At 37.1% G+C, this 15,312-nt stretch overlaps 1 protein-coding gene across 2 annotated transcripts in view; it reads right to left on the bottom strand.

The window, feature by feature from the left end:
• The window catches only part of ths (thisbe), a 67,602-nt gene that overhangs the window by 12,618 nt on the left and 39,672 nt on the right, over window positions 1-15,312 (bottom strand). For both annotated transcript variants that reach the window (XM_068291094.1, XM_068291095.1), the window contains exon 4: window positions 13,308-13,428. In XM_068291094.1, coding sequence (XP_068147195.1) covers window positions 13,308-13,428 — 121 coding nt within the window. The remainder of the gene's footprint in view (window positions 1-13,307; window positions 13,429-15,312) is intronic.

Below are 15,312 nucleotides of genomic sequence, written 5' to 3'. Positions count from 1 at the left end.
ACTTTTTACATGAAAGAAATTTTCAGCTTTACTTTCACTTCAGCTTTGGATTGGGGGATGGGGGCAAGTCCTTAGCGAGAATTAGAAGTGAGGGCATTGGCTTAGTTGGAGGATTCCCGGAATGTTGTCTCGACTGCCGAAGACTTCGATGACTGCATTCCCGGAAACGGACTTGGAACTTCAACCGGCCCCCGTCACCCGTTCTTCATATGCTCTTTGGCAATTTTAGCTGCATAAGTGAGACGTTTTAGATTACAAGGGCTAGGTGGTCCAAGGGATGGATGGGATGGATTGTTGGAGGGGGTGAAGTAATTGCCTTTGCATACGATTTGTCACATAGTATGTCCCCCCATGGTAGCCAGTCGGTGGTATCGCCATCATCATCACCATTGGCATCTGCCATCCCAATCCCCATCCCATCGTCTGCTATCGTCATAGTTGTTGCAACTACTCACTCACTCTCGGGCTGCACTTATTGACGTTTTGTCACGTTTCCTGGAAAAAAACCGTTTTATTTGTTCGTCTCTTTGGCCCACGGCCAGCGCGGAACCAGGGAGGGGGATGGCTTGGTTTGTTTTGTAAGCCGAGCCAGGCCAGGCCATTGCCGTTGCCGTTGCCGTTGCCCATCTCAATGTTGATGTTGATGTTGGCGTCATTTGACGATGCTGCATTGGGCAAAAGGAAAACAAACTCAAAAGCCATTGCACTTGCCGTTGCTATTCGACTTTGACTTCAACTTCGGCCATTTATCAGTTTTGCCTGAGGTTTCCAACTAATGCTAATTGCATTGGCACGCCCGAAGTTGATGTCGATGTCGATGCCGATGCCGACTCAGACAGAGACTCCTATTCCAGCAACAACAACAACAACTATGACTTCAACTTCGACTCCATTGAATGCCACAAAATTAGCGCCATTTAATGTGGAGCATACTCAACTTTTACGCACGATTCTTCCAGCAGTGACGCCACACAAATTGAAGACCCAGAGACCAGAGCCCACAGTCCATGCCCCATGCCCATGCCCATGCCCATGCCCAGGGACAGGGCCACAGTGTCAATGAGTTAATTAGCGCACGATTTGTCGCCCCCACCAAAAGAAAAAGAGAAAGAGAGATGAGAGTCAGAGGGGATCGGGTCTCTCTTCCAAATGTTGTGGGTGTGTTTGACACTTTGGAGCAAAAAAGAAAAATCTGTTTTTTTATTAGACTCGTCGCCCTCTTCGACTTTGCCACATTTCTGGGTCAAATGACGTTGACTTTATAATTTATGTTGCCCTGATTGAGTTTCTTTCTTCTTCCTCAATATGGATTTCGTTTATTTTTACCATAAAAACGCAAAACAAATAAAACGCAATTAAAATTATAAAAAAAAAAAAAATTTATGTACTATATAAACAAAAAAAAATGTTTCTTAGATAAAAATTATATTTATATGTTAGTTTATTTGAAAACCATTTCAAGAATTTCTTCATATCAATTCGTTTCGTGTGTGTGTGTGTGTGTTTGTGTGTGTGTGTGAGTCTATAAAATGTGAATTGACTTAAAATGCATTTGTTGTTCTTTCAAATTTAGGTTAAACAAATGAATTTCTCACAGAGATAAAATCGAGAATTCCAAGTTAAGGTTACCAATTCAATCAAGTGCAAATTAAATATTTATTCAATCAATATAAAGTTCAAAATGTTGCAAATATTTTGCAAACTAATCAAAGTCAAAGGGAAATAAATTAAAAACCCATTAGTCTTTTAGACCAAATAAAGAAATTATCCTAGTGATCTTCAAATATTTATCTGATTAGTTTAAAATTGAAATCTTTGGCTGACTTGAAGGCAAATCTTGAAAATTGATTTTAGTTGAAAGTAGTTAGCGAAATATTTATCAAAATATAATTAAGTTTGATTCATATAATTCATTATATTTCATCAATTGCTCCCATAAAGCAAAGGCAATGAAATAAGAATATCAATTTTTGATCTGAGAACTGTAAAGATTACAACTACATAGTTAAAATAAGTTTATTTCCGAATTTTTATGGATGACGAAATCTCAAAAATTGAGAATGAGAAATCATTCAATTTAGGAAATATTTAGTTACATATATGATCTATTTTACTATCTACTTGAATCATAGAGGAAGCCAAGTTATGAAATCTGTGAAAATTATTAAGTATGTGACACATTTGAAAAATTTGTGTCAGAAAGGCTTGGAGAGAAGTTTGTTATGCAGAGCATTTTATGTACTGTGACACCTTTTTTTTTACGATCATGCTAACACTTGGGTGTTGCAGTGTTGATCAACGTTATGTTGAGTCAATTTCAATTTATGTAATACCGAAAATTTGTTGATCCAATGTTCAGTTTCAACTTTGTGGGGCTTTGTGGAATGAAATCAACAATTGCCATAAACCACATCTCATTTGTCTGTGTATTTATCATGTGTGTGTGTGTGTGTGTGTGCTGTGCACTGTAAACAAAATGAATATGTAAAAGATTGCTCTGTTCGCCTCTCGCTCATTTATCAATGCGAATGGCCATATCGATGACAGCAAAAACAACAAAAATAATGATAATAATAATAATAATAAAAACTGCCGCCCTTTATGTCCAAGTAACTCTTGGACCCAGGCCGGGTGGGGACCACACACATGCCGCTTATTTACAGTTAATTGCTGCTGACTGCAGCAGTCCGAATATAAAGAGAGCAACAACAAAAACTTACTCCCGGAAGCATCACTTGAATGCAACGAAGTTCAACATACACTTACAACTGAGCGACATGGAAATCTAATCTTTTACAAATGTTTCTCCTTCTTTTTCTAAACTAATGTATGTAAACTAATGTCCTTCAACTAGCGCTCGGGGATCTATCTATGGGGCAAAAGTCCTTCAAATCTTCTATAGGTTTTATGAAATCATTTCTAGGATTAACAATTTGGATATATTCATAAAAGTAGTTTCAGATATTCAAGAGGACTATAAAATATTAAGAATTGCTCTGATGTTTCAAATAACTCTATAAGTCGATAGAGCTGAAAAGGTCGAAGGACTTTCCACGACAAGGCAAAATCTTCTTTTAGAGCAGAGAATTCACATTTGAGTCTGAACCAAAGAAGGAAAGGTGAAAAGGTAACTTTCTCTTGAGCAAACTTGTTGCAAACTTTACAGTAAATTGACATTGTCCCTTGATGTAGGGTATTATTACAACAGCCAAACAACTGCAGCGAAAAATTGCTGTTGAATTGTGGAAGTTGTTTTTGTTTATTTGCGGTTTCGCTTTCATTGTTGTGGTGTGGCTTTAATGAAAAATAAATTGAAACTGGCATTTAATTAAGTTAACTACCCCGCCAGGCCAAAAGGCTGCGAATGCAAATACACACTTACATACATATATATGGATGAGGGCGATTGGATCTGTCGATGGCAATTTATTTAAATAATTACATGGAAGCAATTACGCATATTTACCATACATATTTTTCAAGTGACTTTCAGTCTAATTGCAGGACCAAACATATTGAAATTTGAGCCGCCTTTGCAAAGTTGCAACATGTAGAGGAGAGACGAAAAAAGAAATAAACTGGCTGCAACAAAGTCAACTTGGATTTTTATTAATTAAGTGCAAACGCAGTCACTTACAAGCCATTTAAACCGAATGTTAGCCAACTTGAAATGGGCCCGCTAATGCGCCAACTCCAAAAAAAGAGAGAAAAAAAAGTGTCACATAAAATATGCCACAAAGTCTCCGAGTTGTAGTCCGAGTCGAAGTTGGAGTCCAACCTGGGCGCTTCGAGTTGAAGTCACTTGTTTACACTTTGCGCTTAAACATTTAATGGTTAAATTGCAACAGGCTCCAAAATCCAAGTAAACAAATACATTATGCATATTTGCACCTATCTATAACTATATCTATATCTTTATCTATATCTATGTATTTATATTGTTTATGTTTATTTGGCTTCCTTTTCCACGATTCGCACTGTTAAAGTGTTCAATATATTTATCTTCTCATAAATTATATCTATAATTGGTATCAGGGAAAACTAAAATGGAAACTCAAGGATACACAAAAACTCGAATTAGGCCCAAAAACCTTTTTCTGCATTAATCCAGTCATAATTTGTACTTTTATTTAGACAATTCGAATTGTTCGAGCATGTGATTTTTATTCTTTTTCGATTACAACATTGTAAATTGAGATGTAGTCAATATATCCAGTTGATTAATGCGGACAGGTGTTAACTATGATGTTGCCAATAATTTTTATCAGTAGGTTTTATTTTCGATGTTTTTCGGTAAGTGTGGGCGAGAAACTCTAATTGAAAGCACTCAAAGGCAGCCACCAGATAATGAAAATATTTATGGATATATCTATGTGTAAACAAACAAACATACATATGTATATATCTTCATTTATCTATGTAGGTAGGGGAATATTTGTTAGGTGATTTGTTTTTTATATGCAAAACATACATAAATATTGGTCATAATGGACTTTAATGGATAAATGGAAGGCACTGTAAATGAAATAACTTAATTTATGATTTAACTAACATAAAGTGACTACACACACACACATGTCATTTTGCATTGCATCGAGAAAAATGATTGACACGCGGCTTATCTCTAAAATTTTTGTACTTTTTTTTTTGGCCAGACATTATTACGAGTGACACTTTCGTATGCAAAAATTGATTTTCAATATAAATCTTTTTTTTAATGCAATTGTAAAATGGGCTTTGTATGTTTTATGAGTCATCTGACGCAATGGCTTGCATATTTTGGGAGTGGAAGGTAATTAGGTTAAAGAATAATTTATCCATTCCATTGGGATTGGAAAAACTGGGAAACTTATATAATAAAGTGTTAATCTTGTGTTTCGAAAATTCTTTTCTTACGAAGCTGTTTAACATGATATTTAGTAACAAACGGAATACTACACCCAAAAAAGGTGGAGACTTCACAGTCATTAAAAGAAACTCCTTCTGAACTGACATGAAGATCTATAGAAGTGTACCTTACAGCGAATGGATAACTCAGAATGAAAGGACAAATGCAATTCATAGCATAAATAAGAGAACCTTTCATTTGTGGTGAAATAATCTAAAGGTAAAAGTATTAAACGGAATCTTTATTAGTTTTATTATGTGCATAAAGATTAATGTTCTTTCAATAGTTCGAAATACATTCGGGATCAGCTACAACAAAATGTATAAACGAGGACATAAATGACAATAAGAAAGAGAATCTCAAAACAGCTTTAAAGAAAAGCAGACAGGCTGAAATATATAGACTCCAGTTTTAACCAAAGGAAACCTACCAAGGATAGGTCCTTGAAAGTAGAACCACCTTTTTAAAACACTTTTCGTAGCTTCTTAAATGCTCTTGAGCTAGTCAAGTCCTTGAAAATGTAGTTCTAAATGAAGACCACCCAAATTTCAAGTATTTGTTTAAACATTTATCCTCTCAAGGATATAAACTCTAAGGAGGCGTTTTCTCGACCACTTACAACATAATTATCCAACAACAAAAAAAAAAAAAACTATTAACTGAGTGTGTGGGGGAGAAGGATAGGATAGAATACATTTTAATGATGCCATCAATTAAGAAAAACATTTTGCACAATTTTTGAAGACCAGTTGGGTGGGTGACGCAGGTTCTTCTCAGGTTGGCCTGGCCGATCGGTCAGCGGTAAGCGAACACCTTGTGATTTACGTTCAGAGAAGCCTGAAATCGGCTGCTTCGCTGTGTGATCTATGTGGCCCCGAGCCTTCGGGGTCTTTCTCTTTCTTATGTACACACGGCAGGGCGCCGTCTGTCTGTCTTCTTAAGGTTCTTCTTTCGGTTGTTTTTTTGTTCCTCTTTCTTTGGCCTAGAGTGCCCCCATCTCCTTGTAAAATGTGCAAAAGTCAGACACAGACCCCTAGCATAATAAAAACGTCATGTCCTTGTCTGGCTGGCTGGCTATTTGGCTGACTAGATGGCTAGAGTGTTGTGTGGTGTGGTGTGGTGTGTGTGGCCAGCAACAGGATCAGGCTGAGGGCCCAAGGTGCTAAGTGCGGCGGCTGGCCGGCTGGTCGGCTGGTTTTTCTCTCTACCGTTTATTGTCTTGTAATTTCTGCCAGCCAACATAATTTCAGTTGTGTGTGTCTGTGTGTGTGTTTTCCTTTTGTTTTATTGTTTTTTCGCGCGTCATTATTTTTATTTTACGTTTGTTTGCTTTTTGCCCAGTCTGATCCTGCCTCTACCCTAGTCCTGCCCTTCGTTGGCCATCCACTCTGACATTGAGTGACATTGCTGGGCAACTGTCAATGTTGTTGTTACCCTTACTTTACCTTAGGTTTCCCTTTTTTTTTTTGGTTTATGTTAGTTCGTGGCCTTAATTAAGGCTTCAGGTGTAAAATGTTTATAGAATACAAAATTATGCTAGGCTAGAAGACCTTCTTCTAGGGGTTATTCAGTGGACTGGAGCTATATTTTTGGTTTACTTAACCCTCAGAAAACTGATTCGTTATGCCTTTTTAAAGGGCTAACTGAAATCTTGCTGCTGGCGCTTTCAAGACCACTTTGCACAATTTGATCTCGTCACTCTTGGGCTGAGTCAATGGCCTAAACCTTTTTTCAGTTGGATCCTTTTTTTTTGGCGAATTTCGTTTTGTTTTTCGGTTTTGTCGGCTTGGCGAAACCCTTTAATAAGCGAGATAAGAAAACAGATTTTGTTTTATGTTTCAGCGAAACGGAGGATAACTCTATTACGAATTATTTAATGAAAGGGAATGAAGGCGGATATTCTTGATGTTTTCTCTTAATTGGCATTGGTAAGAGAGTGAGCAAGAGAGAGACAGAGACAGAGGAAGGAACCCCCAAGTTCATGGAGCAGCAACAAAAACAAATGATGTGCCAATTGTATGGCCATTTTACCTCTCTTCATTTGGCTTCGTCTCTCTGTCTCTCTGTCTGTCTGGCTGTCTGGCTAATGTCTAAGTAGTCAATTACAAGCACTAACAAATGTTAAGTTTGCTTAGTTTCACCTGGGCGTTAGGTGTCGGCATGTATATCTAACAGATACTTGCAACTAAGACTAAGTGAATGACTTGCTGCCTGCTTGCCAGTTGCGTGCCACATGGTACAAAATTGTGGCCAGAACAAGCCAAAGACACGCAATCCTTGCCGCCTCCTGCCATTAACAACTGCCCAAAAATACACACAGTTACGTTTCGCCTCTCCTATCGTTACTTTTTTGTATGATTAAAAGCAAGCTTCATTTGCATACCCCGAAAAACTGTTTGAAGTTCGAGTTCAAGTCATGCAACTGACTTCATCATCATCGCCATCGCCATCATCATGATCATCATCATCATAAGCTCATTAAACGGTAGTAGGGTCTGGGACTCCCTTCCTCTCTCTCTCTCTGCAGGGCAAGGACTGGAAATTTGCATAACTGCACGCGACGCCAAGTCCCAATCGAAATTTACGTAATTGGAAAGTGGCAGTGGAAACTGAATTATATTTTGAGAATGAGAACGCCGAGAAGAACACACAACAAGCTGGCACTTTTATTCTTATTCTTCTGAGTTAAACGAATTGATTTATTTGCCTTGGCCAAATGACAAATTAATGCATTTCCGTTACAGATACCAAAAACAGACACAGAAACTTGCCCAATTTCCTGCTCAATGGGTGACAGATTATCTCTATCAATCCGCCATCCACACTCTCCCCGTTTAGGAGATGGATGAAAATAGAAAGTTCTTCTTCCAGCAACCGCAACTATTTCATTTGTTATCTATCTAATATATCTCATCATTCAGCTGTCCTCCTCCAGCTGATACAGCTAACCCTCATCCTTTAGCCTGATAATAATGATGATGATAAATGCCCGTGTCGGGAATTAAGTTCAATTTAAAGGGTATTTAGGCAAGCAGCCAAAAACCGAAAAACGAGAGGAAAAAAAAGGTAAATTCCTGGGAGTGACGAAAGATCTTGTCCATTAGGTCGTCGTCTGCCGTCGTTAGGTTGGTTAATGGCTCAAACAAAAAACACAGAAATGAGAAAAAACCGAAAACGAAAAAAAAGTAAGGGCCACATCCAGTGGCTATACAAGATTGATCCGATCATAACGCACTGATTATAGTTTTGTGGTTTATTTTTTTTTGTTTCTTTTTGTTCATGTCGATTATAATGTGGAAAGACTCACAGTGCGGAGTTTGTTTGATGAATTTATTGCTCTGTTGATCGCTTAGATCGAAGAGCCATCAAAAAGATCAATCTATGCACAGTTTTTTTGTGGTTGTTGTTGTTGTCGGCTCTTTTGTAGTCGCGTTTTCTGTTGCTGATCGTAAAATGCACAATTTAATGGCTTGAAGTGTGCTATAGTTATGAATATTTGTAAGCCCGACTTGATTATCGATGATATAAGGTCATAAAAGGATCCTTTCATTCATGATTCACAACTCGTAGAAGAGAGAATTCCCAGAACTTTTCATTTCAATGCTTGAAGTCAGTTAGCTGAAGTGAATAATTGCTAGCAGCTCCCAGTTACAGGTAAAATGCTCATTACCAATCAAATGCAATGTGAGTGAGATGGAAATTGAAAGAAAGCCAGGGCCCAGTGCCCTCTTTGATGCCAAGCCGATGGTAGTTCAACTCAAAAGTCGTTCATTGTTATTGAAAGAAATTCAAATTTCTTTAGGTCTGGCTATTGGACACTTGACTTGGAGCTGACTGAATCCGTGTGTGTGTGTGTGTTGTGGTAGGAAAAACTACATCAAATTGGCGCTTAAATATTTTTCTATCTCTCTCTTTTCTTTTTTTGACTGTGGGAAACAACAATATTGAAACAGTCGACACAAAAAGAAAAAGATATAAGAAAAAGGAGGAATCCGAATCCGTAACCCAAAAGCGCATTTGCTTTTCTCTTCTGTCTCTTTCTCTCTCACTCACTCTCTCTCTCTTGCTGTCTATCTCTGTTTTACTTACTTAAACTGTAAAACTTGAAATGGCCACTTGAGATTTTGAAGCGTTAAGTGGAAATCAATGGCGGTGCGATGCAATGCGGTCTCCCTTGCTCTCGTATAACTCTACAAACTCCTCCAACTCCAATCTCTCAGTCCCGACCACGAAAGATCGAGTGAAGCAATTGACCAAAAACTGTCGAATGGACATCGACATCGACATCGAGACTTTGAGCTCGAACTGACGATCGGCAAGCGGTACACTTGTTCAGCTTTGTTGTTGACCATGTTTTTTAACCGTTTTAGTCTTCCCTTTTTTTTTGTTATATTTTTCGCCTAGGCAGGTGGGAAACACAGACACAGAAGAGATGGGTAGACAGAGAGAGAGAGAGAGCCACGGCGGCGGTAGGTAAGAATTTTGAAGTTTGGGAATTTTTGTGTTTTCTGCTGACGTTTTCCTTTCTTTTTTTTTTTTTCTTTCTGGTTGTTGTCGTCGGCGTCTCTTGGAAATTTGTTTGTGCTGGTCAACGGAAATGCATTTATTTGCTGATGTCTTGGACTGAAACTGGACGGCGTTTAATGAAGGGCCCAAAATGTCCCAATGTTGTTGGTGTTGCTGGTGCTGGTGCTGTCTCCTCCTCATCTCTCACATTCGTTCGGGGCGTTAATTGATGAATCTGCGCAGCAACAGCAGCAGGTTCAATGACTATCGAAAGACATAGTCTCAAAGTCATTTTGGTCTATGTGCTATTTCTTGGAATTTTCACGGCATGATTTCCTTTTTCGAAAGTTGTTTTTTTTTTTTTTTTTTTTTTGTATGCCATTCTCATATAACTCATTTTTACCCTAACAACATGAAAGGGTATAAACCAAAAGAACCAAAACTCTTCACTCTAAAATCAAAGGGAATATGGTAGAGGATGTTTAGGTCTGTGTCTCTTGATATTTCCACGTTAACTATATCTATTTAGTTTTTAATGATGTTTGTAATAATGGTGCTAAATATTTCCCACATTGTTAGCACCTTAGTTGAGAATAGTTAAGACGGGAGAGAGAGAGAGAGAGAGAGTGCGAGAGTTAGAGGAAAGTCTTAAGATCAAAAGAAAATTAAATCTATATAAATATAACTTAGGAGTTAAGTAATTCTACTGATTGATAGCTGGCGCTGTGGTTCCTCAATGATGCCCAACAATGCTAAACATTTTTAATGAACTACAAGGCAAACACACATCGGGGGAGAGTCGGAAAAGCTATAAGCCAATAATCGCCAGGGACTTTTGGTATTATTTGATTAAGAAATTAACGGTTACAGTTTTTGGACTTAGGGGAAAGGGCGAACTTGTTACATGGAGAGACTGAATGTATATATGTATATCCCTAGGCCCTAGGGTAAGAGTTCTTCTTCTTGTACACTCTCGTTTGAGGTGTTGATTGGGCAACGCCCTGGACATAATGATGAGTGTGCCGGGGCCAGAAACGGGGTATGAGAGAAGTGATTGCCTTTTGTAAAATTTATGACCGCACATGATGAGCTATAAAATGTTTTATGCCCTAGCTCCTAGACCTAGAAAAACAACACGGGGCCCTGAATGAGTGTTTTTGCTACCCTTTTTTTCGTTGTATTTGGTCGAAGCATTCCACAACCTCAACAATTTTTGCCTTTGAGCAGGGCATTTTTCATGTTAGACTTAAATTAAATCATGTGATTTATTGGCATGTTGTAGGCTTCTGGTTTTCCCTTTTTTCCCCCCTCTGTTATGCTCTTTCTGGTTTTATTTTTTGGAGGGGAGGGTGGTGAAAGGCACACATTCTGTGCTGGCTGATGGAAATGAATTGAAATGTCAAGATTCATTAGCCGCCAGAAGATTGGCTGATTGAAGGATATATAGAAAGGGGTTTACGTACTTCATTAAAAAAGGAATTTTTGATTCGGTGTAAAAACAGTTCGAAGCGGAGTTAAACCAAGTCTTACCTCAACATGTAAATTTAAGTCATAAAACAAACACCTGAATTTCACCTTCTCCTGGAGGGGAAATACCCAAACCTAAAAAATTTCTATTCTTTGTATTCTCTCTAATTTCAGCTAAAACCTCGAAATGTGTCGAAAACAAGTGACCTTTGGGTAAAACCCATGTTTTTATTCACAAAAACATGAGGAGAATAATAAAACCTAATCTCCTAATAACTACCTGAACGATCGGCAGGACAATGCAAATGAATGAAGTTGCATTTGGGATTGGATTACGGCCGGACTTAGGCCAAAGAGGCGTACAAATTGGACAAAAGGAACTTTTCGCACATTAGCATTCGTTGCGACCCTTGACCCTTGGCCAGCATCCAGCTGGAAATTTTCACGCAAAATATGTGTGAGTGTGTGTGTGTGTGCCTTTACACCTGTTGTTGTTGTTGTTGTCGTTGATGCTGCTGCTGCTGCTGATGTTATTTATTGTTGTTTGTTCTTCATGATTTTCCTTGCTGCTTGAACAAGAATAGAAAACTGTGGGACAAGGATAGCAAGAGACAATGGCCACACAGTTGGCAGTCGTCCTGCTGGTTCGAGTGTAGCTCGTGCTGCCGCTCCTGAGGATCGCACGTGAGAGTCCAGAGGCAGCTGCAATTCCTCTAATTGGCCAGGGCCAATATCACAGGCCGTTACCGTTATTGCCAACTCGAGTGAAAGTTAGCCCGAAGCGTAACAAATTTTTTTATGATTTTTAAACCATTTATTTTTTTCAGTCTTAATTTTTTTTTGGCAATAAATTAAAGTGTTTTATGTGTAACACCAAAAAAACAAAAAGAAAAAAAATTTACTTTGGCTTTTGTTTTTGTATACAGCAGGAAATGCAGACATGACTAGAGTAAAATGTTATGAGAAAAGCATGTCGAGGAAAATTGGAAAAAGACATTCTTAAACGTTTCTCTGACAGTCGAGACAGACAATTGCACTTGTTGTTGTTGCTGTTGTTGTTATTGTTATGCTAAAAACTTGACAGACAAACCAACAAGATGAACTTATTTGACATAACAACGAAGTCACAATACTCTCACAAAGAGATTGGATTGAACATTTACTTTTTGAAGATCTAGTTTGGATTTTCCCCTAGATAGTAACTTTGTATTAATTAGTCGAATACAATAGTTAAGTTAACAATACTTAACTTAGAAGTTAGACTTTGTTTAAAGATTCTCCTATTTATTTATTAATTTCAAAAATATTTTATTTAATAATAAATATATCTTAAGGGTTTTCCCTAACCAGTTCTAAACATAACAACCTAAATTTCTTGATAATTTTTCAGAATATTTAATTAAGAATATATTTTAACAGCTTGCCTAAAAATTCTTATAAAGTTTATGTACAAGAGATAAAAGTTATTTATAATGTTTATAAAATTAAAATAAAATACAAATTATTTTATTAAAATTGCATATTTTTGACAACTTCCTTTACTTTTAAATTCCTATCTGTGATTAAAGTTAGAGGAAATTTGAAAATATAGAATACAAATTGAGAAAAAACACAAATTTTATAAGATCTTTGTTCCTATATTTGATATAAATATTTTTTTCTAAAAAGACTCTTTAACTGTTTAGATGAATCTTATATTATATGAAATGAAAAATAAGAACATTTGCAAATATAAGTTAGCCAAAAATTTATTTTTTATAAAAGTAGTTTTAGTTTTAGAGTAAGTTGTTTGAAGATAATTCTTTAGAAACATTTTGTTTCAGGAATTTGAATTACTTTTTTGATGATATGGCGACTCTTTTGAAGAAGTTCTCGATCGAAGAAAATTAAATTATGTTGAGAAGCCAAAGGAATGACTAAATCCAGCTTTGTCCTACCATATATATTTAGTCTTTTAGAAAAGAATCTATCTATTAAACGGCTCAACCTTTTACAGTAAGTTTAAGGATCAAGTAGATAATTTTAAATGTAGTCCTTGAATTTATTGCACATTTCCAGCATCATTGCATATGTGTAAACCTCTTTGCTAGAGTATCCAAAACGTAGTTGACCAAGTCAAGTGGTCTGCCCTAGACAGCCATCATATTCAACATTTATTTTTGACTGCATTGTTATGGAAATGAAAGCAGCAACAAACAACTATTGTCGATTTGTTGATACTTTTTCGGAATTTCGGGGATATTTTCGTATGTGAAAGACCGAATTTTACCCCATTTCCTGTAGACGTTTTGATAAACAACAAGGAAACACTTGAACGAGCCGAAGAGACAGAGATGATGTGGGTCGGGGATGAGTCTGGATCTGGAACTGCATTTGAGGTAGGGTTTCGATTGGGATTTCTGTTTTCTTCCATTGGTAGAAGTAGTAAATTTATTGGTCTACTTACGTATCTGTGAAATGTCTGTCACTGAGACTGTTCCTTCTGCAGCTAGGTGTATGGCTTTGTTGTGTGCACACTGTGACATTATTACGTAATCTTCTGTACATAATGCACCTGAAATCACCACCTGGAATTGAACAGAAAGAGAATGAGAGAGAGAGAAGGGCAAAGAGTTAGTGTGGGTGAGAGAAAAAGAAGAAGAAGAAGAAATTGTATCTCTTATCGTCATGTTATCGGCGTGTATCTTGTCTTGTATCTATAAACAAGCCATCAATATTGTATCTAACAGATACACAAAAAACCTAAATTGCATACCAATGTTTACAACTTGTCATGACAAAAGAAAAGAATTTCACATTTTGTTGTTGTTGTTATTGGTGGACGTGTTGCTGTTGTTATTATTGTTGCACGTTAGTTTTTTAGACATTTTTATGAGGTGTTGTCATCCCCCCTTACTTTGTGTATGTCGGTAGCAAATTTCCCTCTCCCCTTTAAACTTTAGTTCCTCCGGCATCCCCCCTCTGTGCCCCTTTACCTTGCTTTTGTGGTAATTTATCATGTTTGATTAGTTGTTTTCTTTTATGTTTTTTTTCCCCCTTCTTTTTTTTAATATTTTATTACATTCATTAATAATCGCACCTCTCTCTGATTTAATGAATTTATTGTTTGCGACTTGGCGGCGCTTTACGTAGTCTTCATAACTATTTTTCCCCTCATTTTTCCATTCTTTACATTTGATTTAATTTTGTTTTTTTTGTTTGTTTATTATTGTGCCAGGTCAGGTTGTAAATCAGTTGAAGTGAAGAGCCTAGATAAAGTATAGTATCGACTAGTATTAACTTGTCTGTCTTCTATATATGTATTTGGTGTAAAAGGATCACAGAAATTGGACAAGTGGACAAGTTGGCATGGCTCATCTGAAACACTTTTATTTGAGACTATGAAACTTGTTCAAGGAATTTATGCAAATTTCCATTAAAGATATAGATAAGATTCATAAACAAACTAAAGTAAACGCCCACCCTACCGACACACCTTATCTTCATTCATAATTTCATCAACCCAGAAAAAAAAAAACTACACACTCACACACACACACACACACACACACACACACTCACTTGTATAGATACATATTTTGAACCCACACCGACAAACAAAAAAGAAAAAAAAAAAGACGAAGAAAAATAAAACTCATTGTGTGCGGGGCCTTGCTACGTTTTATTTATTAGAACTCTGTCGATAATTACAAAATAATGCGTTTTGCCCCACACACAATATAACGACCCTCCCCCACCCCCTCCTCATTGTGTGACAACCCTTTAACAGTATCTTCAACTAGGTAAGTTAACTTATGGGAAAACTATGGAAAAGCACATGGGGCCAAAACTTGCCTTAACTTGGCATCCGAAACGAGGTTACTTAGAGCAAGAGTTTCAATTTTGTTGATAAGATTTCGGTTTGTAAACGGTCGGTGGGGTTGGAACGAGGGGGGGGGGGGTTAATTGCTGTCGATAGGTAGTAGCTTGTAACTTGGCTAATTTGTGACCGATACTTGGCGGTTCTTGTGAATGAAGAAGTCTAAAACAGTTTGAGGCTGAATAGCCTTGAAGTGGCATGGCGCTTGTACATATGGAACGGTTTTAAGGGGGAGGTGAGGTATGGGGGAGTGGGGAATACTTACAATAAAAAGCAGCAGTCTCTTTAACTGATTCGACATTCATTCGGCGATTAATGTACATAATTTTAACCCATTTACTGCCAACCAAGTGCAGTAAACTAAAGAAACTTTAATATATATTATTCTCTATATAATTAGTTTCAATTGATCTCGCACGATTAAGAGCCGGCAATTGCTGGATTTGTTGCCTGACATTGACATTTGTTAAAGCACTTTCATTGAATTTCGTATTCCTAACTTTGATTGATCATTTATTGTAATCAAATTTCATTTCTTTTGCCCATTTATCAGCACATTTATGGCCACATAAACACAACACATTGACACTTG

The sequence above is a fragment of the Drosophila tropicalis genome, unplaced genomic scaffold (genome assembly GCF_018151085.1).
Source record: "Drosophila tropicalis isolate 14030-0801.00 unplaced genomic scaffold, ASM1815108v1 contig_593, whole genome shotgun sequence".
Lineage (NCBI taxonomy): Eukaryota > Metazoa > Arthropoda > Insecta > Diptera > Drosophilidae > Drosophila > Drosophila tropicalis.
The sequence above is the reverse complement of the archived record's forward strand: the minus strand, read 5'-3'. Positions and strand labels throughout refer to the sequence as shown.